At 48.4% G+C, this 27,330-nt stretch overlaps 1 protein-coding gene across 1 annotated transcript; it reads right to left on the bottom strand.

The window, feature by feature from the left end:
- Window positions 1-12,971: 12,971 nt before the first annotated feature.
- On the bottom strand, window positions 12,972-25,743 carry LOC118613833. The gene is made up of 2 exons (XM_036237810.1): window positions 16,736-25,743; window positions 12,972-16,253 (listed from the first exon to the last, which is right to left on the bottom strand). The coding sequence occupies exon 1, from the start codon at window positions 18,720-18,722 to the stop codon at window positions 17,661-17,663; it is 1,062 nt and encodes a 353-aa protein (XP_036093703.1). The 5' UTR covers window positions 18,723-25,743; the 3' UTR covers window positions 12,972-16,253; window positions 16,736-17,660.
- Window positions 25,744-27,330: the final 1,587 nt, after the last annotated feature.

The raw sequence follows: 27,330 nt of genomic DNA, 5'->3' as shown, positions 1-27,330 counted from the left end.
CCTAAACTCCGGTGCTATTCCCAAAAATTCCACGAGATGGGACCAGATGATAAGGAATAATATTGCAATACCTAAACTCTGGTGCTATTCCCCAAGAAGCCCACGAGACGGCAGCAGAGGCTTCGGAATAATATTTCAATCCCTAAACTCTGGTGGTATTCCCCAGATAGCCCACGAGATGGCAGCAGAGGCTTCAGAATAATATTTCAATACCTAAACTCCGGTGCTATTCCCCAAAAAGGCCACGAGATGGCAGCAGAGGCTTAGGAATAATATTTCAATACCTAAACTCTGGTGCAATTCCCCAAAAAGCCCACGAGATGGCAACAGAAGATAGGGAAAAAAATTTCATGGTCGACACACTGCTGCTATACCCAAAAAGCTCACGGGATGGCAGCAGATGCTTCGGAATAATATTGCAATCCCTAAACTCTGGTGCTATTCCCAAGAAGCGGAACCTCGGATCCGCGGAACCCCTGGGAACCCCTTGCTCCGCGAAACCCCTGGGAACCCCTTGTTCCGCGGAACCCCTGGGAAACCCTACGTCCGCGGAACCCCTGGGAACCCCTTGCTCCGCGGAACCCCTGGGAACCCCTAAGTCCGGGGAACCCCTGGGAACCCCTTGGCATCCCACGGGATGGCAGCAGAGGCTTCGGAATAATATTTCAACAGCTAAACTCTGGTGCTATTCCCTAAAAAGGCCACGAGATGGCAGCAAAGGCTTCGGAATAATATTTCAATTCCTAAACTCTGGTGCTATTTCCAAGAAGCGGACCCCGGGTCCGCGGAACCCCTGGGAACCCCGGGTCCGCGGAACCCCTGGGAACCCCTTGGTCCGCGGAACCCCTGGGAACCCCTTGGTCCGCGGAACCCCTGGGAACCCCTGGGTCCGCGGAACCCCTGAGAGCCCCGGCTCCGCGGAACCCCTGGGAACCCCTGGGTCCGCGGAACCCCTGAGAACCCCTTCGTCGACGGAACCCCTGGGAACCCCTTGGTCCGCGGAACCCCCTGGGAACCCCTTGGTCCGCGGAACCCCCTGGGAACCCCTTGGTCCGCGGAACCCCTGGGAACCCCTTGGTCCGCGGAACCTCGGAACCCCTGGGAACCCCTGGTTCCCCGGAACCGCAGAACCCCTGGAACACCCGGAACCCCGGAACCGCGGAACCCCTGGAACCCCCGTAACCCCGGAACCCCAGAACCCTTTTATCCCCGGAACCCCGGCGCTCCCGGAACTCCCGGAACCTTGGCACACCTGTATCCCGTGCCCCGATACAGGTCGGGGCTCAGGGAGTCTCGTTGTCCTTTGAGTCCTGCCAAGGTACCACCGCAGAAAGGCAAGACGCACAGGCTCCCTGGAGTATGTGTGTGTGCGCATGCGCGCGCGCGCGCGCGCGGGCCTGTGTGTGTGTATGTGTGTGAGTGAGTGTGTGTGTGTGGCTGTTTGCTGCAGCCTGTGCGAGCAAGAAGGCTCTCGCCGCACACGCGTGCGCGCTCTCGTGTGTCTCGGCCTTTCTGACGCAGCTGGTCAGTCCTGCTTCTCGTCCCGGGTGTGCGGGCCGGCCTCGCGCTTGGGCCGAGGGCACCTGGCTGTCGGGTGAGAAGGGCGGGGAGAAGCGTGTCGGAGGAGGTTTGAGGCCTCTGGCGGGGCGGGGCTGGGCGGGACGCGGCGTGGCGGGTGGGGGTGGCTGGTCCCGCGTCCCGGGAATGCGAGCACACTCCCAACGTGTGTTAGAGACGGCGGTCCTCGGGGCTCGGTCCCGCGGAGCCCAGGAAGGAAAGGGCCTGGAGCGGTGAGAGGAAACAGCCCAGGACTGGCTGCAGGAGAGCAGGTGGAGGCGGGCGCTGGCGCGGGACGCACAGACGTTAGTGCAGCCCTTGGGCTAGGGCGCTTGCGCAGGACCCCCGAGAGAGCAACCGAGCAGGGTCCAGGGGCGTGCTGGAGGGCGGCGGCAAAAGCCTGCAGCACCCGGTATTCCCAGGCAGTCTCCCATCCAAGCACCGACCAGGTCCGACCCTGCTTAGCTTCCGAGATCAGAGCGTTCAGGGCGGTATGGCCGTAGACGAAAGAAGGTGTCGCCTGCTGCCTCAAGTGATCGAGCCTGGACTCCCGGGCGCCGGAGACGCCTGCACCTGCAGCGCACCTCCTGCGGGGGTGCAGGGATTCCGCCGGTGAGGCCTTGGCCGGTTCGCAGCCCTGCGGGAGGTCTGGGTGGGCGCTCTCGCATCTCGGGACTGACCATCAAAGAAATAACTTCTCACGATGACATACACTCATCAGTTATTCCCAGAATACACACTGGATGGCAACAAATAATAACTTTTCATGATAACATGCATTCATGTGTTACTTCAGTGATGCCCAGATGACAGCACAGAGTAACTTTTTCTGAAGATACGCACTTGGATGCTATACCCAAAATGTCCACCAGATAGCAGCAGAAAATGCCTTTTTCTTAATTGTACTCTAATGTTATTCCCAAGATGCTCACTACATGGTGGCCGAAAATGAATTTTCATGATGCCCGACACTCCAATGTTATTCCTAAAATTCCAACCAGATGGCGGCAGAAAATAAATTTTTCTAATGGCATACGCCAGGGTGTTATTTTCAAAATGTCCATGATATGGCAGCAGGGAATAATTTTTCATGAAATTCAGTCCTGCGTTATTCCCAATATTCATACAAAATGGGAGAAGATAAAAAATTCCAAAAGACATGCACACGAGACAGCGGCAGAAATAAGTTTTCATGACATGCACTGTGGTGTTACTCCCAAAATACAGACCAGATAGCAGCAGAGAAAGAATATTCATGGTGACCTACACTCGGGTGTTCTTCCGAAAATGCCCACCAGATGGCAGCAGAGAAGTTTGGTTTTGGGGGTTTTTTTTGGCTTCCACTCTGAAGTTATTCCAAGACGTCAAGCAGATGAGAGCAGAAAATACATTATCATGACGGCATACGCTGAGCTGTTGTTCCAAAAGATGCCACAGGATAGCAGCATAAAATTAATTTTTATGATGACATACACTAGTTTGTAATTTTCAAAATGGTATTAAGTGGCAGCAGAAGATAGTTTTTCATGACCTTCACTTCCCTGATTTTCCCAAGATGAATACAAAATGGCCACAGACAGGAACTTTTCACAACAACATGCCCTTAGGTATCATTTTAGAAATGCACACGAGATAGCAGCTGAAATTATTACTTGTGACATGTGCTGTAGTCTTCTTTATAAAATTCCCACCAGATGGCAGCAGAGAATGAATATTCACAATGATAAAACTCAGATGTTATTTCTAGAATGCTCACCTGATGGTGGCACAGAATAACTATTTTATTATTACACTCTGGCATAATGGTCGAGGTGCACACTCTTGTGCAAAAAACAAATTTGCATCTGAACTACACTCGGATTTTATTCCCAAAATTCACACCAGATAGCAGCAGGAAAAAAAAATTATGAGGAAAAGCACCTGGATGTTATTTTCAATGTGTCCACAAGATGGCAGCGGAAACAATTTTTCACAATATGAAATCCTTATTTTTACCAAGATGCACATGAATTGGCAGCAGACAAAAACATTTTATGATGACAGGCCGTTGGGTGTTATTTGTAAAGTGCACACGGGATAGCATCTTAACTATCTTTTCATAACATGCACTGTGGCATTACTCCCAAAATTACCATTGCATGGAAGTAGAAAATGAATATTCATAATGACAACCACTCAGGTTATTTCTAAAGCCCATCAGTTGGCCCCTGAGGATAACAATTCATGGTAATGTACAACGAGTGTTCTTCCCAAAATGCACACAAAGCAGCAGCAGAGAACACATTTTTCTTACATATACTCTGGTGTTATTTCCAAAATACCCATGAGATTTCAACAGAGAATAACTTTTCATAATAACATAAACTCAAGTGTTATTCAGGAGAAGCCCACAAAATGACAATAGAGAATAACTTTTTATGACATACACTCGGGTGTTATTTTTTTTTAAGGTATTATTTTTCAACAGTACACAAAATAATAGCAAAGAATACACTTGGGTGTTATTCTCAATATTCCCACCGGATGGCAACAGTAAATAATTTTATGATATGTACTTGTGTATTATTTTCAAAATACTCATGGGAGAGCAGCAGGGAATACTTTTCATGACTAACTTTCCTGTGTTTCCCAAATGCATGTGAAATGGCAGCAGACAAAAGTTTTCAAAGTAACATTTCCATGGGTGTTATTTTCAAAACATACGTGAGATAACAGCTAAAATAACATTTTATGAAATGCACTGTGGTGTTACTCCCAAAATACCCACAAGATAACAACAACAAGAAAAACTTTATTACATGCATTCTGTTGTTACTCCCAAGAATCATAAGATGGGGGCACAGAATAAATTTTCATGGTTACCTACAATCAGGAGTTATTCCCAAAATGCCCACCAAAGGGTGGCAGAAAAAAAAATTTAAGTCATACACTTGGGTGTTATTTTCAAAATGACCACGAGAGGACAGTAGAGAAAAACTTTTATGACATGTAGTCCTGTGTTTTTCCCAAACACAAAAATACCCACCAGATGGCAGCACATGAAATAGTGGCAGTAAAAAACTTTTCATAAGAACAGTCCCCTGAGTACTATTTTCAAAATGCACACCAGATAGCAGCAGAAATAACTTTTCATGACCTGTGCTCTGGTGTTCTCAAAATGCCCAATGGATAGCAGCAGAAAATGACTACTCATGATGACAAATGCTTGAGTGTGATTCCTAAAATACTCACCAGATGGCAGCAAAGAATAAATTTTATTACTTACATTATGGTGTTATTCTCAAAATTCACATTAGTTGAAGGCGGAAAATACATTTTCATGCCCACCTACAGTCAGGTATTATTTCTAAAATGCCCACCACATAGCAGCAGAAAAAAATTTGTGATGATATACACTTGGGAAGAACACAAGCCTGCATGTGATGAATGCTATACTCTATGTTATTTTATTCATATTACCCATGGTAGCAGAGAATAACTTTTCATGACATGCACATGCTGTTATTCCCAAAATGCACTCTATATGGCAGAGGACAAAGTTTTCATTATGTCGTGACTTTGGGTGTTATTTTCAAAATGCCCACGAGATAGCAGCAGAAATAACTTTTCATGACCTGCTCTGTAGTGTAACTCCCAAAATGCCCCCCAAATGACAGGAGGAACAATTTTATTACTTATACTCTAGTGTTATTCTCAAGATGCTCACTAGACGAAGGCAAATAATGAAAATTCATGATGACCTATACCGGATTTTTTTCCAAAATGTCTGCCAGATGACAGCAAAGAGTAACTTTTTTATTACATACACTCTAGTGTTCTTCCCAATATGCACACCAGAGGGCAGCAGGAAAAAAAATTTTAATGATGACATACACTTGGGTGTTAAATTGAAAATGCCCACGAGGGGAGAGCAGAGAATAACTTTACGTGACTGGTACTCTTTCCCAAGATGCGTAAAATAGCAGGCAGAAGCTTTTCCTAGCAATAGAAACTTGGGTTATTTTCAAAATGCACAGGAATTGGAATCAGAAATAACTCTGGTTGACCTGCACTGTGGTGTTATTCCCAAATAACAGAGAATGGTTAATAATGATGGTAGCAGAGAATGATTAATAATGATGACAAAAATGCCCACCAGATGGCACCAAAGAAAATCTATTTTACTAACACTCTGATGTAATTCTCAATATTGCACACAGGATTGGGCCATAAATGGATATTCATGGTAACCTAATTTGGGTTTTATTTCCAAATTTCCAGCCAGATGGCAGCAGAAAATAAATTTTTATGATGACATACACTCAGGTGTCATTCCCCAAATACCCACAGGATCACAACAGAAAACACATTTTTATGATAATGTAAAAATGGCCACTAGATGGCAGCAGAGAATAATTTTCATAAATTGTGCTTCTGTGTTTTTCCAAAGATGCACATAAATGGCAACGGACAATAACTTTTCATAACGACACATCTTTAGGCATAATTTTCAAAATACACCCAAGATAGCAGTTGAAATTATTTTTGTGACATGTGCTATGGTCTTCTTCCCTAAATGCCCACCAGATGGCTGAAGAGTATGAATATTCATGATGACAAACAGGTGTTTTTACTAAAATATACACCAGAAGGCGGTACAGAATAACTATTACTTATGTTCTGGTGTTATTCCAAAGACGCACAAAGATGGGGCAGAAAATGAATATTCATGATGACCTCCACTTGCGTGTTATTTCTAAAATGCCCACCAGATGGAAGGGGAAAAATATAATGACATGTTTGTGTGTTATTTTCAAAATGCATGTAAGATGGCAGCAGGGGATAAATTTTCATGACATACACGCCTGTGTTTCCTGTGCATCTCAAGATGACCACGAAAAGGCCACTGAAGAAACTTTGCTCAACGACGCGCCCTTAGGTATTAATTTCTAACTGCATGCGATAGTGGAAGAAATAACTTTCTGACATGAGATTTGGTGTTATTCCCAACATTACCGTGAGATGGTGGCAGAAATTAATGTTCATGATGAGCTACACGGATATTGTTCCCAAAAAGCCCACAAGATGGCAGCAGAAAAAATAAATTTTTATGATTACATGCACCTTAGTGTTATTATCGAAATGTCCAAGAGATGGCAGTGGAAAACAATTTTTTATGACTTATACTCTAATTTTTATCCCAAGATTCACTCAAAATGGCTGCAGAGAAAAAATTTATAATGACATACCCTGGCGTGTTATTTTTTAAATATACATGAAATAGCGGCAAAAACTTTTCTTGACAGGCACTGGGCTGTTATTCCCAAAATGCCCACCAAATGGCAGCAGAAAATAAATTTTTATGATGAAATACACCTGGGCGTTATGTTCCATTTGCCCACACAATGGTAGCAGAAACGATTTTTCATCATATCCAATCCCTGTTTTTCCCAATATGCACATGAAAAGGAAGCAGACAAGAGCATTTTATGATGACATGTCTTTGAGTGTTATGTATAAAACGGACACAGGCTAGCAGCTTAAATATCTTTTCATGACATACACTGTGGTGTTACTCCCAGAATTCCCACTGGACGGAAGCAGAGAATGAATATTCATGATAACCTACACTTGGGTGTTATTCCTTAAAAAGCCAACAGATGGTAGCGGAGAATAACTTTTACCTTTACATCTGATGTGATACCCAAGATGTACACAAGATTAAGGCAGAAAATGAATTTTCGTGATAACCTAACTCAATTATTCCCCAAATTCCCACCAGATAGCAGCAGAGAATGAATATTCATGATGAGAAACATCTGGATATTAATCTTAAAATGCTCACAAGATGACAACAGACAATAACTTTTTATTACCTAATTTATGTGTAATCACACTATATCAGGGTGACAAATACATTTTTATGATGAGATACACATGGGTATTATTCACAAAATGCCCACAAGATGGAAGGAGAGAATAATTTTTCATGAATAAACACAAAATGAAAGCAGAGATAAAAATTTCATGTCATGCACAGCAGGCACTCTTCCATCATGTACAAAATCCCGCCATACAGCAGCAGAGAATATCATTTAATTACTTCCACTCTGGGGCACAGTAGATGCAAAGTACATGAGAGAAGAAAATATATTTTCGTGATGGCCTTTATTTGGGAGTTATTCCTCAAATGCCCACACGATGGTAGCAGACAATAAATTTTTATGCTGACATAGACCTGGGTATTATTTTCAAAATCTCCACGGGATGACAGCAGAGAACAATTATTAATGACTTGTACTCTGATTTTATTCCCAAGATTCACTCAAAATGGCAGCAGAGAAAAAACTTATAATGACATACTGTAGAGTGTTATTTTTAAAATGCACACGAGACAGCAGCAATAAACTTTCTTGACCTGCACTGTGGTGTTAGTCTCAAAATGCCCACCAAAGGGCAGCAAAGAATGAAATTTCATGATAACACACGGGCATTATCAGTAAAATACCCACTAGGTGGCAGCAGATAATAACGTTTTTACTTACACTCGCGTAATTTCCAAGATGCACGCTAGATTTGTTTAGAAGATGAATTTCCATGATGATCTACAGTAAAGTTTTATTCCTAGAATTCCCACCATATAGCAACAGAAAATATTTGTTGATGAAATACACCAGAAAGTAATTTTCAAAAAGTCCACTAGATAGTAGCAGAGAAAAATTTTCATGACTTGCACTACCGTGTTATTCTCAAGATTCACATGAAATGGGAGCACAGAAAAAATCATAACGACATGCCCTGGGGTGTTATTTTCTAAATGCACATGAGATATAGCAGCAGAAATAAGTTTTCATGATATACATTGTGACATTATTTCCAAAATGTCCACCAGATGGCAGCACAAAATAAGTTTTTGTTCTTTACACTCAGATATTATATTCACAAGATGCACAGTATATGAGACCAGAAAATAAAATTTCATGATGGCATATACTCGTGTGTTATTCCCATAATGTCTACAGGATGGCAGCAAAGGATAAATATTCATGATGACTGACGCTTGGCTGTTATGTTTGAAATGCCCACGAGATGGCTGCAGAGAATACTTTTTCATGACATGCACTCCTGTATTCACACCAAGTTTTACAAAAAAATGGAATCAGGATAAAATTTCTAAACATCATGCGCTTGGGTGTTATTTTCAACATACACATGAGATAGCAGCAGAAATATCTTTTCATGACAAGCACTGTGGTGTTATTCTCTAAACGCCTACCAAATGGCAGCGGTGTATGAGTAATTATGATGATGGTTGGGTATTACTCTTAAAAGTCCCACAAGAAGGCAGCAGAGAATAACATTTAATTGCACTCTGATATTCCAAGATACATGAGAGAGGAAAATATATTTTTATGATGGCATACATTCAGTGTTATTCCCAAGATGTCCACTAGATGGCAGCAGAAAATAATTTTACAAAATACACCTGAAATGGCAGGAGAGAATCACATCATGACATGCAGTCTCATGTTATTCCCAAGATGCCCATGAGATGGCAGTGAACTAAAACTTTTCTAAACGACATGTCCTTGGGTTTATTTTCCAAATGCACAACAGCAGAACTAACATTTTATGATAGGCACTGTGGTGTTATTCCCCAAATACCCAACTGATGGCAGTATAAATTATTTTTTTTTATGCAGACAAATACTTGCATGTATTTTCAAAATGCACACGAAATGGCAGCGGAGAATTACTTCATGAAATGCACTCCTGTGTTTTTCCCAAGATGCACACGAAATGGCAGTAGACAAACGCTTTCATAACGACATTCCTTTGGGTTTATTGTCAGAATGCACATGAGATTGCAGCCCAAATAACATGTTATGACATTATCTGTGGTACTATTCCCAAAGTACCCACCAGATGGCGGCTGAGAAAGATAGTTCATGATGACAAACACTCGGCTATTTTCCAAAAATGCCAACCAGATGGCAGCAGAGAATAACTGGTTTAATTACACTCTGGTGGAAATCCCAAAATGCACTCAGGATGGGGGCAGAAAACAAATTTTCATGGTGACATACACACAACTTTTATTCCCAAAATGGCCACCAAAATGTCCAGCAGAAAACAAATTTTATGATTATGTAACCTGGCTGTTATCTTCAAAATGCACACGCGATGGCATCAGGGAACAATTTTTTCATGACATGCACTTGTCTTTTTTTTCCAAGATGCATTCTAAAAGGCAGTAGACAAAATATTGGGTGTTATTTGTAAAATGTACATGAGGTAGCAGCAGAAATATCTTTTCATGACATACATTTTGGTATTTGTGCCAAAATGCACACCAAATGCAACAGAGAATGAATATTCATGATGAGAACAAGTGGATGTTAACCCTAAAATGCACACCAGCTGGCAGCAGATAATAACTTTTTATTATTTATATACTGTGTTTTTCCCAAGATGCACAATATATCAGGGTGGAAAATAAATTTTTATGCTGACATACTAGTGGGAGTCATCTTCAAAATACCCACAAGATGACAACAGAAAAAAATGTTTCATGACAGACACTCCTGTGTTCATCCCAAGATTAACACTAAAAGGCAGTAGAGATAAAAATTTCATAACATCATGCTCAACGTGCACGTATCTGTCGTACACAAAATGCCCACCAGATAATAGCGAACAAATATTCATGTCAAACACTCAGTGTCATTCTTAAAATGCCCACCAGATGGCAGCAGAAAACATTTAATTAGTTACACTCTGGTGTAATTACAAGATGCACAGTAGATGAGAGAGAAAAATATATTTTCATGATGACATATACTTGAGTGTTTTTTCCAAAATGCCCATGGGATGGTGGCAGAAGACCACTTTTCACAATGGCATGCCCTTGAGTTTATTTAAAGAATGCACATGAGATAGCAGAAATAACTTCATGACATGCACTGTTGTCTTATTCCCAAATTGCTCACCAGATGACAGCAGAGAACAAGTTTTTTAAATACACTGGTCAAACTCCCTAGGTGCAGATAAGATGGGGGCAGAAAATTAATTTTCATGATGTTCATTCCCAAATGCCAAGCACATGGCAGCAGAAAGAAATTTTTTAGATGATATGCCCCTGGGTGTTATTTTCAAAATGTGCATGAGAAGGCAGCAGAGAACAATTTTTCATGACATGTGCTTCTGTGTTATTCCTAAGATTCACACGGAATGATAGCATAGAAGAAAGTTAAAAAACATACCTGGAGTGTGTTGATTTTTAAATGCACATGAGATAGCAGTAGAAATAACTTTCTGTGACATGCTTGGTTGTGTTATTCCCAAAATGCCCAACAGATGGCAGCAGAAAATATGTTTTTATGATGACCTATGAGTTATTTTCAAAACGCACATGAGATGGCCACAGAGAATCACGTCATGACATGCACTCCTGTGTTTTTCCCAAGATGCACAAGAATTGGTGGTGGCAATAACTTTTCATAACTATATTCTCTTGAGTTTATTTTCAGAATGAACATGAGATAGCAGCAGAAATAACATTTTATGACACGCACTATGATTTATTCCCATAATACCCACCTGATGGCAGTAGAGAATGACTATGATGGAAAACACTTGGGTATTATTCCTAAAATGCCCACAAGATGGCAGCAGAGAAAAAAAATTTTCAGGAAATGCGCTCCTGTATTATTTCCAAGGTTCACATGAAAAGGCAGCAAAGAAAAAATTAGAATGACGTACCTCGGGGTGTTATTTTTTTTTTAATGCACATGAGATAGCAGCATATATAACTTCTCATGACATGCACTGTGATGTTATTCCCAATATGGCCATCAGATGGCAGCGGAGAATGACTATTTATGATATCTAAGACTCAGGTGTTATTACTAAAATATACACCCGATAGCAGCAGAAAATTAAATTCCCTGATGACTTACACTCTTTTGTAATTTGCAAAATGCACAAAGAATGACAGCAGAAAAAAATTTTATGACAGATACTGAGTGTTATTTACAAAATATTCACGACATGGCAGAAGAGAACAATTTTTCATGACATGCATTACTGTGTTATTCCCAAGATTCACACAAAATTGCAGCAGAAAAAAATTTATAACATATCCTGGGGTGTTACTTTTGAAATGTACATGATAGCAGCAGAAATAACTTACCACGGCATGCGTTGTATTGTTATTCCCAAAATTCCCACAAGATGGCAGCAGAAAAAAAATTTTTTTTCAGACGAGGCAAGGCTTGGTTGATCTCACAAATTGCAAAGACCTTGTCAGCTTACAATCCCTTATTTTTCACGTCTAAAGCACTTGGTTTTCCTAGGTGGCCTCCCTTCCAAGTAGTAACCAGGCCCGACCCTGCTTAGCTTCCGAAATAAGACGTGACCGGGCTTGTTCAGGGTAGCATGTCCATAGAAAGAAAATAATTTTTGTGCTGACAAACACATGGGTGTTGTTCCCAAAAAAAAAAAAAAATGCACACGAAATGGCAGCAGACAAAGACTGTTCAAAATGATATTCTCTTGAGTTTATTTTCAGAATTCACATAAGATAGGGGCAGAAAAATTTTTTATAACATGCTCTGTGATATTATTCTCAGAATTCTCACCAGATGGCAGCTGAGAATGAATATTTATGATGACATACCGCTGGGTGTTATTTTCAAAATGCCCAACAGATCACCGCAGAGAATGAATATTCATGATGTCGAACACTCAGGTGTTATTACTAATGTATACACTAGATGGCAGCAGATGATATGTCTTTATTACTTATAGTCTGGTGTTTTTCCCAAGATGCACAAGATTGGGACAGAAAATGAATTTTCATGGTGACCTTCATTCAGGAGTCATTCCTAAAATTCCCGCCAGATGTCAGAAAAAAAAACTTACACAGACATACACTTGCATGCTATTATCAAAATGCTCACAAGATGGCAGCAGAGAATAATTTTCATGACATGTACTCTTGTCTTATTTCCTACATGCGCACAAAATGGCCACAGACCAAAATATTGCTTAGAAACATGCCTTTAGGTGTTATTTTCAAACTGCACGAGATAGCACAATTAACCATTTATAACATGGGCTGTGGCATTACACCCAAAATGCCCACTAGACGGCAGCAGAGAAATCAATTCATGACATGCACGTCTGTGGTTTTCCCGAGATGCACATAAAAATGGCATCAGACAAAAACTTTTAGGAAGGAATTGACCCCGTATGTTATTTTCACAATTCCTACGATAATGCAGCAGAAATAACTTTTCATGATATGCTCTGTAGTGTTATACCCCAAATTTCCCACCAGATGGCAGCAGAGAACACACAGGACCTACACTCAGGTGTTTTTCCTGAAATACCACCAGATAGCAGCAGAGTATAACTTTCCATGACATACACTCCTGTGTTTGTACAAAGATGCACTTGAAATGGTGGCCGAGAAAAACTTTTCATAATGACAGGCCCTTGAGGGTTAATGTCAAAATGCACATGAGATAGCAACATAAAAAAAAAAAGTTAAGACGTGGACTGTGGCTGTTAGTACTAAAATGTCCACCAGATGGCAGCAGAGAATAAATTTTCATAATATAAACTTGGGTGTTATTTTTAAACGCCTATAAGATGGCAACGGAGAATAACTTTTCATGGTATGCCATCCTGTATTTCTCCAAAGATGCACACAAAAATGTCAACGGAGAAAAACTTTATAACACAGGCTGTTGGGCGTTATTTTCAAAATCCCCAGGAGATGGCAGAAAAGAACAATTTTTCATGACTTGCACTGTGGTGTTATTCCCCAAATAACCAAAGGATGGCTCCAGAGAATGAATATTCATGACACTCAATTGTTGTTCCTAAAATGAACACCGGATAGCAGCAAAAATAAATTGTATTACTTACACTCTGGTGTTATTCTTAACGTTCACACTAGATGAGGATAGAAAATGAATATTCAGGATGATCCATACTTGGGTGTTACTCCCCAAATGCCCACCAGATGGCAGCAGAAAATAATTTTTTTATGATAACATACACTTGAGTCTTATTTTAAAAGTGTATGCGAGACAACAGCAGATAATAACTTTTCATGATTAGCCCTATCTTGTTTTCCCCAAGATGCACACAAAAACAGCAGCATAGAAAAAGGTTTCATGATGACATGCTCTTGGGTGTTATTTTTCAAAATAACATGAGGTGGCAACAGAGAATAATTTTTCATGATGTGCACTCCTGTGTTATCCTCAAGATGCACAGGAGAGGGCAGCAAGAATAACTTTTTATGACATACACTCGAGTTAGTTCCAAAATGCTCAAAAGATGACAGAAGAGGACAACTTTTCATGAAGACATACACTCAAATGTTATTTTCAAAAAGCCTACAACATAACAGAAGAAAAATAATTTTTTCATGATGACATACACAAAAGTAAAATTTTAAAAAAGACCACAAGATGGTGGCAGAAAAAACATATTTTCATGACTTCAGGTCTCATTTCTGAGATACACCTGAGACAGTTGCAAAGAATAACAACTCATGACGACGACCACTCCGGCGTTCTTCCCAGTATGCCCAAAAGATCAAGCAGAGAATTACTTTCCCTGATGATATATGCTCATGTGTATTCTCAAAATGTGAACGAGCTGGCAGTAGAGAAGAGCTTCATGACATATATTCAGTGTTATTTCCCAGATACACATGCGATAACAGCAGAGAATAACTTTTCATGACACACACTTTGCCTGCGATGCCTACGAAATGACAGCAGAGAATATCTTATTACAATGTACATTGAGCATTGATTCCCAAGACGCACATGAGATGAGAGCAAAGAATAACGTTTCATGATGACAAACACATAGGTGTATTTCCAAATATACGAAAGTTGGCAGCGGAGGATAACTTTTCATGATGACATAAATTCAGGTGTCCTTTTCAAAATGCACATGACTTGACAGCAGAGAATCACATTTTTGATGACATGCACTCAGGTGTTATTCTCTAAACATACAAGAGGTGGCAGCACAAATAACTTTTCGGAGTATACCCTCCCGTGCTGTTTTCTAAATGAACACGAGATGGTAGCAGAGATTAAATTTTAGTGATGAAATACACTCAAGTATTACTTTCTAAAAGCCCACAGGATAACATCAGAAAAAAACTTTCATGACGACATACACTGGAACATAATTTTCAAAAAGCCCATGAGATGGCAGCAGAAAAAACTTCATGATGTACACTGGGTGTCATTTCTGAGACGCTTAAGAGACGGCAGCAAAGAACAGCATTTAGCGATGACGACCGCTCAGATGTCGTTCCCAATATGCCCACAAGACGGCAGCAGAGAACTACTTTTCATGATGACATATACTCAAGCGTACTAACATGTACACGAGATAACAGCAGAGAATGACCTTTCATGGCATACATTTGGGTGTTATTTTGGGATGCACAAAAATTAGTGGTAGAGAATAAGTTTTCATAATGACACACTTTCGGGTGTTATTCAACACCTGCACATGAGATGGCAGTAGAGATTAACTTTTTACGATGACATACACTTGGATATTATTTTCAAAATGCCCACCAGATGTTATCAGAGAATATCTTTTCATGATGACATACACTCGGGTGTTATTCTCAAGATGCCCACAAGATGACAGAAGAGAATAAATAACTTTTCATGACATACACTCTTGTGTTATGCTTAAAATGCCCACCAGATGGCAAGAGAATTACTTTTTGACAAACACCCTGGTATTATCCCCAAGATGTCCATGAGATGGCAGCAGATGATAGATTTTCATCATGACATACATGGGTGTTTTTCTGAAAAGGTACATGAGATGGCAGCAAAGAAGAGGGTTTCCCTGTCTTAAGGGCTCTGCCCACTCTTTAAACTCGTAATCCAGATCCTCTGTACTAAACTCACTTTGAAATAAATTCTGTCTTAGGCCCTTCACATGCCTCATCTAACGTACTGCTTCCATTTGCCAGATGTGAAAGAAAAATTAGTATTTCCATTTACTAGGGATTTAACTGAAGTCTGATTCTAACATAGTTCGGAGTACAGGATCCTGCTCTCACACTGGATCCTGCACAAATAGAGTAAACCAAATGGTCCTTGCAGCTTTGGGTTGAATCTTAATCACGCTATTGGAAGAAAAAATGCACATAACCTAACGATCCAGCTTCCCGTACTCTCAGCCACGCTGGGTTTTGTGTTGGGACTTGGACGGGAAGCTGGGGATGGGGACGGGTAGAAAAAAAGGAGGTGCCTCGGCCCTTCGCAGGAGTACAACCAACACCAGATCTCTATAACAATGACTTCCTCACTTCTAGCCTGCGCCCGTTCTCTGGCATATGAAAACCTGTTCTCTTCCTGTCTGGAGCACCGATCTGCTTCTGCCCATGTTTTCTTCCTCTGAGGTTTCAACTGACAAGAGCTTCCTGGCTGCTCAGAATGGATTATGTGGTGGCAGTTTCCTTATGGAGGACTGACTTCTGGCCACGTCGCTTTCTAGCTGTGTGACTTAAGGCGAAGACCCCTCGACGTTCGGATGGGGATAACTGGACCCTCTCAGGGTGGACGTGAGTTTCAGCGAGGTGGTGCACGTCAGCTCCTGACCAACATGCGGTCAGCACTCACTCTTCATCCCTCTTCTCTTCTTAGGCCTTTATTTACCTTCTCGGAGCCAGATAAATTAAGAATTTAGCAAACGGTCTCCTCTTAGACGAATGAGCTCTCCTACTCGTGTTCAAACAGCCAAAGTCTCCCTAAGTCCTGACTCCAGCATCTATGCTAGCTTTACTCTCAGGACGGCAATAACCACAGCCCCCTCTGGACTTCGTATCCCTGGCCCTCTTCAAACTCATGGTCCCTGACTCAGCTCAGGCCAGCACCACCTCTCACCAGTCTTCTCATGGGCCTCCCTGCTTCCCGTCCCTCCCTCTTCCTGTCCGACCTCCACATTGTGACCACTTTGGTCTTTCGGGGCCAGGGATCCGATCCTGACACTTCCCGCGCACGGAACTGCCCACAGGTTCCCATGGCCTAGAGAACGAGCCTCTGTCATAGGCACAGCACTGAGACTCTGTACCAGTCCCGTTTCTCTCCTGTCATAACACCTCATTCAGCAATCAGGCACCCCAGCGGTCAGCACTAACCTCTCCGGTCGTCAAGGGTTTTGAGAGCCTGAGGCGCCGGCACAGAGACTGAGCTGAGAATGCAGGAACTCGAGTGAAATACAGATTTTAGTTAATAATTATGTATCAATATTTGTTTATTAATTATAACAATTCTGTTTTAAAAAATACTAGAAAAAGAGGAGAAATTAAAAATAAGAGAAACCTACTGCATCAAAAAGGAAACATACAGGAAATGGGTGCTTTCCTAGTAAAAATACACATTAATAAGATGGACCCTACAATAAAGAAAATGCAAAGAGATCGATTAGCCGTCCAGGAACCTCTTGCCCCTGCTTGCTTTCCTCTCATTGTTCTGGGGTTTCCCTTTCCAGGGATCGTGAAGGAAGAGAAACAAGGACAGGCCCGTTCAGCAGCTCCCCAAACATCCGACCGCACCCAGCACCCTCATCTCCTCCGGCCAGGCTCCCCCAGAGAGGACGCAGTGCTGAGCGCATCTCAGGGATAATCGAGTCTGCTGTATTGGCTGGGCACTTCCTGGAGTAAAATTACTTTTTAAATAATAGAAATAAATTAATACTTGAGAGAGGAAGGTTTAAGAGAGGGTTTGGGCCTGGAAGGTTCGGGCGCTCACACGGTTGCAGGGGGACCTGGTCCCTCTCCAGCCCTCCACGCTCAGTGCCGTTTGGCGGCCCCCTTCAGAGGCGCGGTCTGTCTCACTGTATCGGGGCCTCCGGCCACTGCAGGCTGACTTCCCCTCGCCATCCACTGCACCCTCCCCCGGGCTCCATGAAAAGTCATGCCTTTGGCCTGGCTTCTCTTCCCTGAGCCCATCGGAGCCCCCAGGACATGGAATGTGGGGTCGGCTAAACATGGGGCCGGCCCCCTGGAACTGTCTGGGCTGGAAGCTGAGGTGCTGGCCTTGGGAGTGAGAACGGATGCTGGGTCAGGGGGACAGGCGCCCAGGGGTCAGGGCGGCAGCTCCCGCCCGGCGCTCTTGCCGGCCTCCCGCAGCGGCACGAGGCTCTCCTGCTCGCGGAGGAAGCAATGCTGCTGCTGCGGCTGCTGCCAGACTCCAGGCTCCCGCCTCGGGCTTCGGGTCTTGCATCTCGGACGGGCCCAGAAGAGCCCTTGTGCCCTCGGAAGACACGCTGGCCTCATCCACGTCCCTGGGAGGCGGCAGCCCAGGAGCCACACCTGCCCCCCAGCCACATCCATCCACCACCGCCCCCTTCACAGAGAGCTGAGACACAGGCCCGGGAAGGGGGACCTCACTCAGGGACGCAGTGGGAGGCTCAGGGATCGTTCCGCAGCACAGAACCCAGGGCCGGCAGCCTTCCGGAGGCCGTGGGGCAGGACGGAGACGCACGCGGCTCTCTGAGTCCACGCGGCCTCGGTGTGGAACGGCCTGTGGGGGGAGATACAGTTGTCCCCACATCTTTGACTCCAGTGGGTGCGGACGGCAGAGGTTTGTCGTGGCCGGAAGGCCGAGGGCCACGTTCTGCCACAGTTGTGGCCAGGGCCACATTTGCTGTCCACAGGGTTCTCGCCCGTTTTGGAGGCTGTGGCTATGAGGGGAGGTGCTTGTCTCACCCACTTGGATATCGGGAACTGAGACTCGCCAAGGGGCTGCCCTGGCTCCCCCTGTGGCAGCACGGCCAGCTCTGTGATTGGCCGGGGGTGCTTCACAGGCCCCGGCTGGACCGCAGCTGCCTGCACGGTCAGAGGCCAAGGGCCGTCCCGTCTGAGACCTGACTGCCCACTGCTGCCCACTGGGATGGGAGGAAGGAGGGCCTGTCCTTCCAGCCCTCAGGAAGGCTACACCTTGGGGCCGGCAGGTCACTGCGCTAAACCCGCACATGTCCACTGGGTGCCCTCGTGCGTCAGGGCTGAGCTGGAGCCTGAAGCCGCCCACGTAGGAGGAAACCCTGCTGACCTCTGACAGCGTCCACGACCTGAGACTGAGGCTGAGTTGTATCTGAAACAGCGACCAGAGCAGACACTTCATTCTCTACTACCAGAGTCCAGGACTTAGGGGCAGACATCCAATGGTCCAGCTCCACCCCTGAGGAAGTCCTGTTCATCCTAAATGCCTCGGAGATCAAGAAGGGGGAGGGGAAAGTGAGCCAGTGACCCTAACCTAACCCAGACCCTAACCCTAGCCTTCAACTCCTAACCCCCTACCTCTACACTAATCCCCTACTCTCTAACCTCAAGCCCTAGTTATTCTAACCCTCGACCCCTAGACTCTTGACACTGACCCTTCAACTCTAACCTTCACCCTGACCCTCTAACCTTGATCTTGACCCCTACCCCTAAACCCTAACTCCTAACTCCTAGCCTCTATCCTCTAACTTTAGTTCTAATATATACAGTATTTTAAAAACTTAATAACAAAAAAAAGGGTCCACACAATCCAATTTTAAAATGACTAAAGGGCTTGCGTAGATACTTATCCAAAGAAGACGCACGAATGACGACAATCGCCCGAGAAGATCCGACATCACTGACCCTCACCGAAGTGCGAAGAAAGCCCAGAAAGCAGTACCTGTCCCCACACACTCGGGGATGGCTATAATCAAGAAACTGGAGATGAGTTTTGAGCAGTATGTGAAGTTAGAACCCTCTTACTCTGTGCGCGGGAATGTAAAATAGTGCAGCTTCTGTGTAAAATAGTTGTCTGTGTCTTCAAAAAGTTAAAAATGAGCTACTTTTTCAGTCAATACACTCTGAGTTATATACCCCCAAAATTTAAAATAGGTGTTCAAATAAAAATTTGCATGCGAATATTTGTAACTGCATTATTCACAATAGCAAAGAGCTGGAAACAACCTAAATGTCCATCCACAGACGAGTTTACAAACAAAATGTAGTATATCCATGAAATACAACAGCAGTCAGTCAGAAAATGGAAAGATACATGTTAAATGGTGCAGCTGCTGTAGAAAAGATGGTGGTTCATCCAAAATTAAATATAAAAAGCACATAACCCAGCGATCCCACTTCTGGTATGCACCCAAAAAATGTGAAGGCAGGGACTCAAAGAGGCATTTGCACACCCATGTCCACAGCTGTGCATCACCATAGCCAAAGGCGGCCGCCGCCCAATGCCCAGTAATGGACGAATGAGCAAACACTGGAATATTATTCGGCCGCATGCAGGAACCGAGTGCTGCCAAAGCTGGAGGTGGGCGACTCGTGAAGACACGCTGCCCAGTGAGAAGCTAGTCACAAAAGGACACACGGCATGATTCCATGCATACAAAACGTCCAGAACAGGCCAATCCCCGAGAGGAATGAGGGCGAGGGGGTGCCGGGGCAGGGGGAGGGCCAGGGGGTGCCGGCCAAGCCGTGCCGGGTTCCTGCGGGGGTGATGGCATGTTCTGGAATGAGGCAGAGGAGGCGGGCGCACACCAAGTGCCCTGAATCCCCCTTGGGGGCTGTGTTGGGGGAGGGCAGCATCAGGCCGGGTGTTTCTGCCGGACGCTGGCCGGGTCTGGACCGAGATGGTCAGCAGACCAGGCCGGAGGCACCTGGGCCCTTCGCCGCCATCGAGGTGTGAGGAGGGCTCCTCTCGGGGACAGCTCCGAGAAGCCTGGCTCGCCTGGAAGAGGGCGTTTCGCAGTCGGGCGGTGTGAAGGCTGAGCACACACCGGCGCCCTCGCGTGCGGCTCTGAGGCCGTTCTTCGGGGGCGACCCTGTGTGGGGCACACCGTCCTGCAGCGCTTGGTGCGAGGTGGCAGATGTGTCAAGCAAGGACACCTGGGAACCGAGCGGGGCCCTTGGCGCGGCCGCCGCACGTGCTGTGCACATCAGAAATCTCTGGAGTGTGGAGTCCCGGGAGCGGCACGTCCACCCGGACGTGACGCGTGCCCCTGAGGCCCCGCCAGGGCGTCGGGCCTTGCAGAGCCCCCGCGGCTCGGTGTGCGGCGGCCCGGCCCACGCGTGGGACCCCCGACGTGATGCTCGATCCCGCTGCCCACGCCCGGCCGCTCCTGAGCGCCGCGGCCGCCCGCCGAGGGCACCAGCGCGAGCCTCCCACGCCTTCGTGCGCCTCACGTTCACGCCTCCTCCTTTCCTCTCACGGCCCTGGCCCTGGCCCTGGCCCTGGCCCTGGCCCTGACCCAGAACCTGAGCGTCAAGGCCGCCCCTGCCTCTCACCTGAACCCCCCAAAGCCCAGCTTTACTCCTGCCCCTCGTCCCGGCTCCTAGCCCTAGCACTCACCCTAACCTCATACCCTCTCTCAAACTCAACCTTCGACTAACCCGCCACTCGCCCCGTCCCATCCGCCAACCGCAAACACCAAACGCTCACCCCTCTGCTCACTTCCAAACTGTCATCTAACCTCTGAAACTACACCTGCGCCTTGTCCCGAACATCGTCTCAGCATAACTGATTCATTAAGTCCACCCTAACCCAGTCCGGACATAACCCTGGCAGTGACCCTGACACGACGCTCTCCGCGGAGCCTGGCCCCCGCTCAGTCCCACCGCGGGGCCTGTCACAGCCATGCTGCACGGACCGCATTCTCCCCAGAGCTGCTGGCCCCAGGCCAGAAGAGAATTCCCACATTCGGGGTTCCACACACTGCTTCGAAGAATTCCGTGCTGTTTTTCGGCACTTCGAAGGGCGCTTCACGGTACCCCGTCTTCCGTCGCCTATGCCGACCGGACAGCTGCCGTTGTCGGTCTGGCGCGTTTAAGGACACGTTGTCTTTTTCTTTCGCTGTTAGCGCCGGCTCATCTGGCGGCTCACAGTCATCACAATCGTGTTCTGTCCTCTTCCTTTTTCTTCTTGGGATCACAGAGCTCGTAGGTCGTTTGGCACGGAGAGCACATTATTCTCGTCAAGTGTTGCTTTTTCTCCCCCTTTATCGGGCAAACTACATGCATGTCGGAACTCTTCTTTCTCATGACGTATAATCTGCACTCCTGACCGCTTTGTCTCTCCAGGCTTCATTCTGGATGTGTTCTTCTAGCGTTTTGTTAAATCTGCAGTGAGGGCTAAGCTGATGTTAAACTCATCCACGATTTCATTTTCAGTTATTGTATATTTCAATTTGAGACTCTCAGCTCTAAAACTTCCATTTAGTTATTTTTTTGTTTCCTATTATTCTAAACTTTCAGTTATGTTTTTTATTCCCTTGACTAAGCACAGTATTTTATAAGTCTATGTCTGGTCATTTCAGACACAGGACTAAGGGCCCCATGGACACCTGACAATGAACAAAATTTCTAATACTCCACACTGGGAGGTGACAGGTCAGGACCGTCCCCTGACCTCACTACCCTAATTTACACTAAGCCTTGAGGCTCAGTTCCAACGCCACCTCCTCCGTGAAGCCTCCCATCCCATCGATCACCCCCACTGTCCTTTCCCAGCCAGTGAGGCTCATCTCCTCTGTCCTCCCAGGGCTCCCTCTGTACCCCGGTCATGCATTCATCCATTTCTGCGTGTCTCCCCAACTTCGTGAGCAATTTGGTGACCCAAACCATGTCTTAATCATATCTGAACCTTTGAGCAATCATCGTCATGCCTTGAACATAGAAGATACAAAAGCAAACATTTGTAAAGCTAGTAAGAGGCAGCCCGAAACACAAGAAGGAAACCACCAGAACGTGGCATTGAAAGAGGCGGATCTGCTGAGCATCTGGCATCACCGAGACCGGGCAGGACACGTGGAGTCTGGTGCCAGAGAGGCCCCCGCAGGTCAAGTCTCTATGGGGTGGGGAGCACTCAGGGCAGGCTGGAGCAGGCTGTGAATAAATGGCTGTGAACCTGTGGGGACAGAGGCCCAGCTGTAAAGACAGGACGAGAGGCCGCTGGCAGGGAAGGGGGGACCCAAAGCATTTAAAAGACGGGAAACTCCAAAACGGGTTTAGAGTCAAAGGGGAAGAACTCAGGGAAGAAGCCGGGGTGCGTTAGGGACAAGACAACCGAAAAGCAAGCCCAGAGAAGGGAGGCAGGACCCGGGGTGCACGTGACCGAGAAGCAGGTCCCTCTGCAGGGGTGACAGGGGTGAGGGTGCGTGTGTTCAGGCATGTGTGCAGATTCAGATGCACGAAGACCCTCTGAGACTCCTCGACGTTTTCTCTACGCCACTGGGTCTCCATCGGGGGAAATTTTGCCCCCTCCCCTGGGAACATGTGGCAACGCCTGGGGACGATTTTAGCAGCCTGCTGGCACCGAGTGCACAGAGACCGCCAGGGGTGCCGTTAAACGTCCTACAACGCACAGGACAATCCCCTCCACAAAAAATCACCCAGCCCCGAGTGTCAGCAGCCTTGAAGACAGGTTCCTCCTCGAGGGGAACCAAGCAGGTGACCGGCTTCAGCTGCCATCATTCTGAAGCGCCCAGGCACACTCCGGAGAAGGGGGGATGGCATCGCTGAGCCGTGAGCTCAGGAAGGGGGCGGTACCGGCCGCACCGCCGTCCTGGCTCCCCCGGTCCCAGGAGAATGCCCGGGAGCCCCGGGTCCTCACAGCGTGACAGGCCTGCATCGGGCTGGTCCTGGGCCTCCTGTTACGGCGGGCAGCCCCCTGTGGGCTACAGGGCCCCGGGCCAGAGCTGGCCGCAGCTCTTCTGCTCACGCCAGCACTGCTCGCGGGCACCAGAGAAGGCTGCCACCTCGCAACGCCGAAGGCGGTTTGTAAAAAAGGCTGGACAGAAAAAACGTTCTCATTCTGCGAGCAAGGCGGAGAAGAGAGGCATCCGCGGTCCGGTTCGGACCCCTCGGCCAGGGGGGCCTCTATGACTGCCAGCTCCCTCAGCCCTGGGGCAAAGGCCGTGCCAGCTGCGAAGGCCACAGCCCCAGAAGCACAAATGGGAAGAAAGCCCCCTGGGGACCTGGGTCTCGGCCCCGGCACGGAGCCAGCCCACCAACACCACACCTGCCTCTGCAAGACACGGGATGCGGCAGGTGTCTGGAGGCCCAGCTCCCAGGTCAAAGCTGGGGCCACGGGGCAGCCCTGTGGGTGACAGGGTGAGGCACGGGCTCGACTGGCCGCCACGAGGCGCCACGTCTGGAATCAGGCATGCCGCGAGCCGGCACGAGCAGAGGTCCCGGCCGCCCTCGGCGCCCCCCGCCCTGAGCACCCGGGCTGCCCCACAGGAGGCCAAGGGCCACTGCTAATGTGCAAGGAAGACGGACTTTGGAGGCTGCTGGGCCCGTGGCCACGACCGGGCAAGAGGCCCGGGGTCAGCGGTCATGCGTGAGGGTCCTGAGCCCACTTCCTCAGACTTGACACAGGTTCCAACTTAAAGAACAGCAAATAAAAGTAAGTCATCTACTCTGGGAAAGGTGGGGGCACTAGGCCTCAGTGGAAAAAGATGCTGGACCAAGGTGAGGACTGCCTGGCGGTGAACACGGTGGGCAGCTTCCGGGCCCGTGGGAGGGGTCCGAAGTCGCAGCTCCACCCTGACGCATAACAGGCTGGACAGACTGCGGCCACCGAGTCTTCACAGAACCATCAGAGAAGCGAGGTCACAGGGCACAGCTTTGCCCCCAAAGCTAGAGACGCCGACAGGCAGGTAGAGGGGACCACGAGTGACAGGGCCAGACGCCCCGGAACGGGAACCTCGGCAGGAAACGATGCCAGGGACGAGCTTCTGCAGGCTCAGAGCAGACGAGTCTGAGAGCTAAAAACTCAAGGGGCCAGTCCTGAGGGGGGCCCGCAGTCCCGTGACACTCACCTCCAGGAGCACGACCACGTTCCCGCGGGGAGCATCAGAGGGGAGCCCATGGTGGGGGGAGCGTTCTAAGTGCCCAGAGCCCTGTGTCCTTAACCAGCCTGCCCTCGGGAGGGAGCGTCGGCCAGAGCCCAGCCCGCTGGGGAGTTATGGGAGCCCCCGGCCCCGCCCGGGGAAGGGGAACCCCCAGCTCCAGCCCCTCCAGCCCCCCGTCCCGGCGAGTGGGGAGAAGAGAATGGAGAAGCCCGCGTGGAGTCCCGGAGCGGGGTGCGCTGGAGACTGAGCCGGGGGGCGGGGCCACGGAGCCCCCGCCCGCACCTGACGCCCTGTCACCAGGGTTAGTCACCGCGGGCCCTTCCGCCTGGTACTCGGCGTCCAGCTGTCAGGAAAGATGACAAGGCGCACCGCACGGTTTGAAGAGACAGAGCCGCATCAGAACCAGCGTCAGAAATGGCAAGAATTTTAGAAATCAGACCAGGAATTTAAAGCAACTTTAATTAATATGCTAAAGGCTTTAATGAGAATCACAGGCAACATGCAAAACGGACAATGTGAGCAGAGATGAAATCATAAGGGACCAGAAGCCAGAACTAGAGACAGAAACGAAATGGAGCCTCCACTGAGCTCTCACTGAGACGGGACGCCGAAGAGAAAGACGCCGGGCGGGAGCGAGGACTAGGCAGTGCCGGTACCGGGAGGGGACGGACCGAAGCGGCCCGGACAGAGTGCCCCGGCGCTGCGAGATGACCAGGAGAGGTGCGGCGCACTCACGACGGAAATGCCCGAGAAAGGCATTTTCCCCAAATGAATGTCAGACACCAAACCGCAGATCCAGGGAGCGCGGAGAGCACCACGCAGGATAAATGCGCCCACGGAAAAAGCGCACATTGGCTTATGTTCCAACTGCAAAGAAATCAAAAGTAAAGGGAAAACCCGGAAAGAAGCCAGAGGCAAAACGCAGCTTCCCACGGAGCGGCGGACAGGCGCCCGCGCCCTCCCGGGTCGCGACAGCCGAGGAGCCGCGCGCGCCGCGAGGCTCCCGCCAGAGCGGCAGAGAAACACCGTCTCAGGCGAAAACAGACACGAAACGGAGGGCATTTCTGCCAGCACACCTGCCTCGTAGGAGACGGATCGGCGTGACCTAATAACGTAATGGTCGTTATTAAAAATAACAGCGACGACGCTTCCGGCGGCCGCGGCGGACGGGGGAGCGCACCGGCCGCGGCGCGGCACCTTCGCGCGGCGTTCGCGGAGCCGGGAAGCGGCCTTTCCAGGCCGAGCCAGGGCGGGGGGCTGCGGGGCGCGTGCCAGCCGCGGGGCGCTGCGGGGCCGCCCAGGGCGGAGGGGCGCGGACGGGCCGAGGGCGCAGCGCGCTCGGCGCCGCGCCAGACACCGAACGTCAGCAAGACAGAGGAGCGGGGCAGACGCGGGGCCCGACTGCGTGTGGCGGGCAAGGGGCCGCGCGCGGCGTGCAGCACGCGTGGGTGCAGAGTGAGGACGCAGCGGGCCGCGCCGCGCGCACCGTCGCGAGGGAGCCGCAGCAGCCGTATTAACGGCAGACGCAGACTTCCGAGCGAGGAACGCTACGCCGGATAAAGAGAGCACCACGCACCAAAAAATGGGTCAATTGTCCAGAAAGACGTGACGAACAGCCCTCGGCACGTGAGCGCCTAACAGCAGAACGTGAGAACACGTGAGGCGACGACCCACAGACGCGCGCAGAGCGGCAGTGGATCCCCGCGCTCCTCAGACACCGCCCGATCCCGCCGACTTCGGCGCGTACCCCACAGCAGCTCGGGGCCACTCGCCGTGATGGACACCCGAGGACGGCCCCGCCCACCCACAGCGAACACCCTTCTCGGGCTCGCGTGGGGCGCGCACCCCGGCAGACCACGCTCGGGCCGCCCGCTCCCCCAGCGAGTACGAACGGACAGACCCGTGCAGCGTCCGCTCTCAGCCCCCAACGGAACTAACCCAGAAATCCACCGGAGGAAGACGGCCGGGAAGTCCCGGCACACTTGGAGATGACAACACGCACGTCCGGAGAACACGCGGGTCAAAGAAAAACTTTACAACACTCTGATCTGAGTGAAAACGAAAACGACTCAGCGGTGTGCGGGGCGCAGCGAACGCGGAGCGAACGGCATGGCCTCTGCAGCCCGTCCCGCAGGGGTCAGGGCACGGAATGCTGGGGACACTGGGCACGCAGCAGCTCGGTCCGTCCTCACCTCCGGGACCGACCGAGCACCCGCAGAGCTACCTGCGAGCCAGCATGCACCCCACCCTCCCGCCTCAGGACAGGACAGCCTTCCAGACCCACAGCCGTCTCTCCACTGACACTCACAAGGCACTCGACAGGACACATTATTAACTGCTCACTCAGGCACATGGAAGAGGGGCCAAACTACCCTGTGGGATACCTATTCTGGCTTGTGTGATGGCGAGCTTCCAGGGGAATTATGCAGACAAGAAAAACCTAAGCTGAAACCCTGTGTCCACCAATGCTCCCTCCCTTACAGCTTCCCAGTATTCTAGAGGATGTACAGCTCACCCCCAAACCACCGGGCCCCAAGGGCACACTGACCACTTTTCTCCTTAAGGCCCTCTGTCCTGAGCACCTCCCTATCAACTCTAGAATCAGAAAAATAGTGGCCAAGAACAGGGATGTCGCCAGGGCCTGCACACTTGCTGGACACTGACTCCCGATCTAACCTTACACACAGCCCAGGACCCTGCCTGCCCAAACTCGCCCCTTTCCACACTCAGCTCTCCTCAGCGGCAGGGCCTAACGACACTCAGTGCCAAGAGGGGGGCCTGTCTCAGCCACCTGGTGTCTCGAGGAGCTACGCCCCTGCCTGGCGCAGACGCTCCATACCACCTGCGCTACCTGCACCCCTGCAGTCCTCTGTTCATCTCTGAGTGTGG

Source organism: Rousettus aegyptiacus, unplaced genomic scaffold (genome assembly GCF_014176215.1).
Source record: "Rousettus aegyptiacus isolate mRouAeg1 unplaced genomic scaffold, mRouAeg1.p scaffold_m13_p_2, whole genome shotgun sequence".
Classification (NCBI taxonomy): domain Eukaryota; kingdom Metazoa; phylum Chordata; class Mammalia; order Chiroptera; family Pteropodidae; genus Rousettus; species Rousettus aegyptiacus.
The sequence above is the reverse complement of the archived record's forward strand: the minus strand, read 5'-3'. Positions and strand labels throughout refer to the sequence as shown.

Coding starts and splice junctions, on each gene's coding strand:
- LOC118613833 (XM_036237810.1), bottom strand. CDS start 18,722: ATGAAGTGTCTGCTCTGGTCGCTGTTTCAGATACAACTCAGCCTCAGT.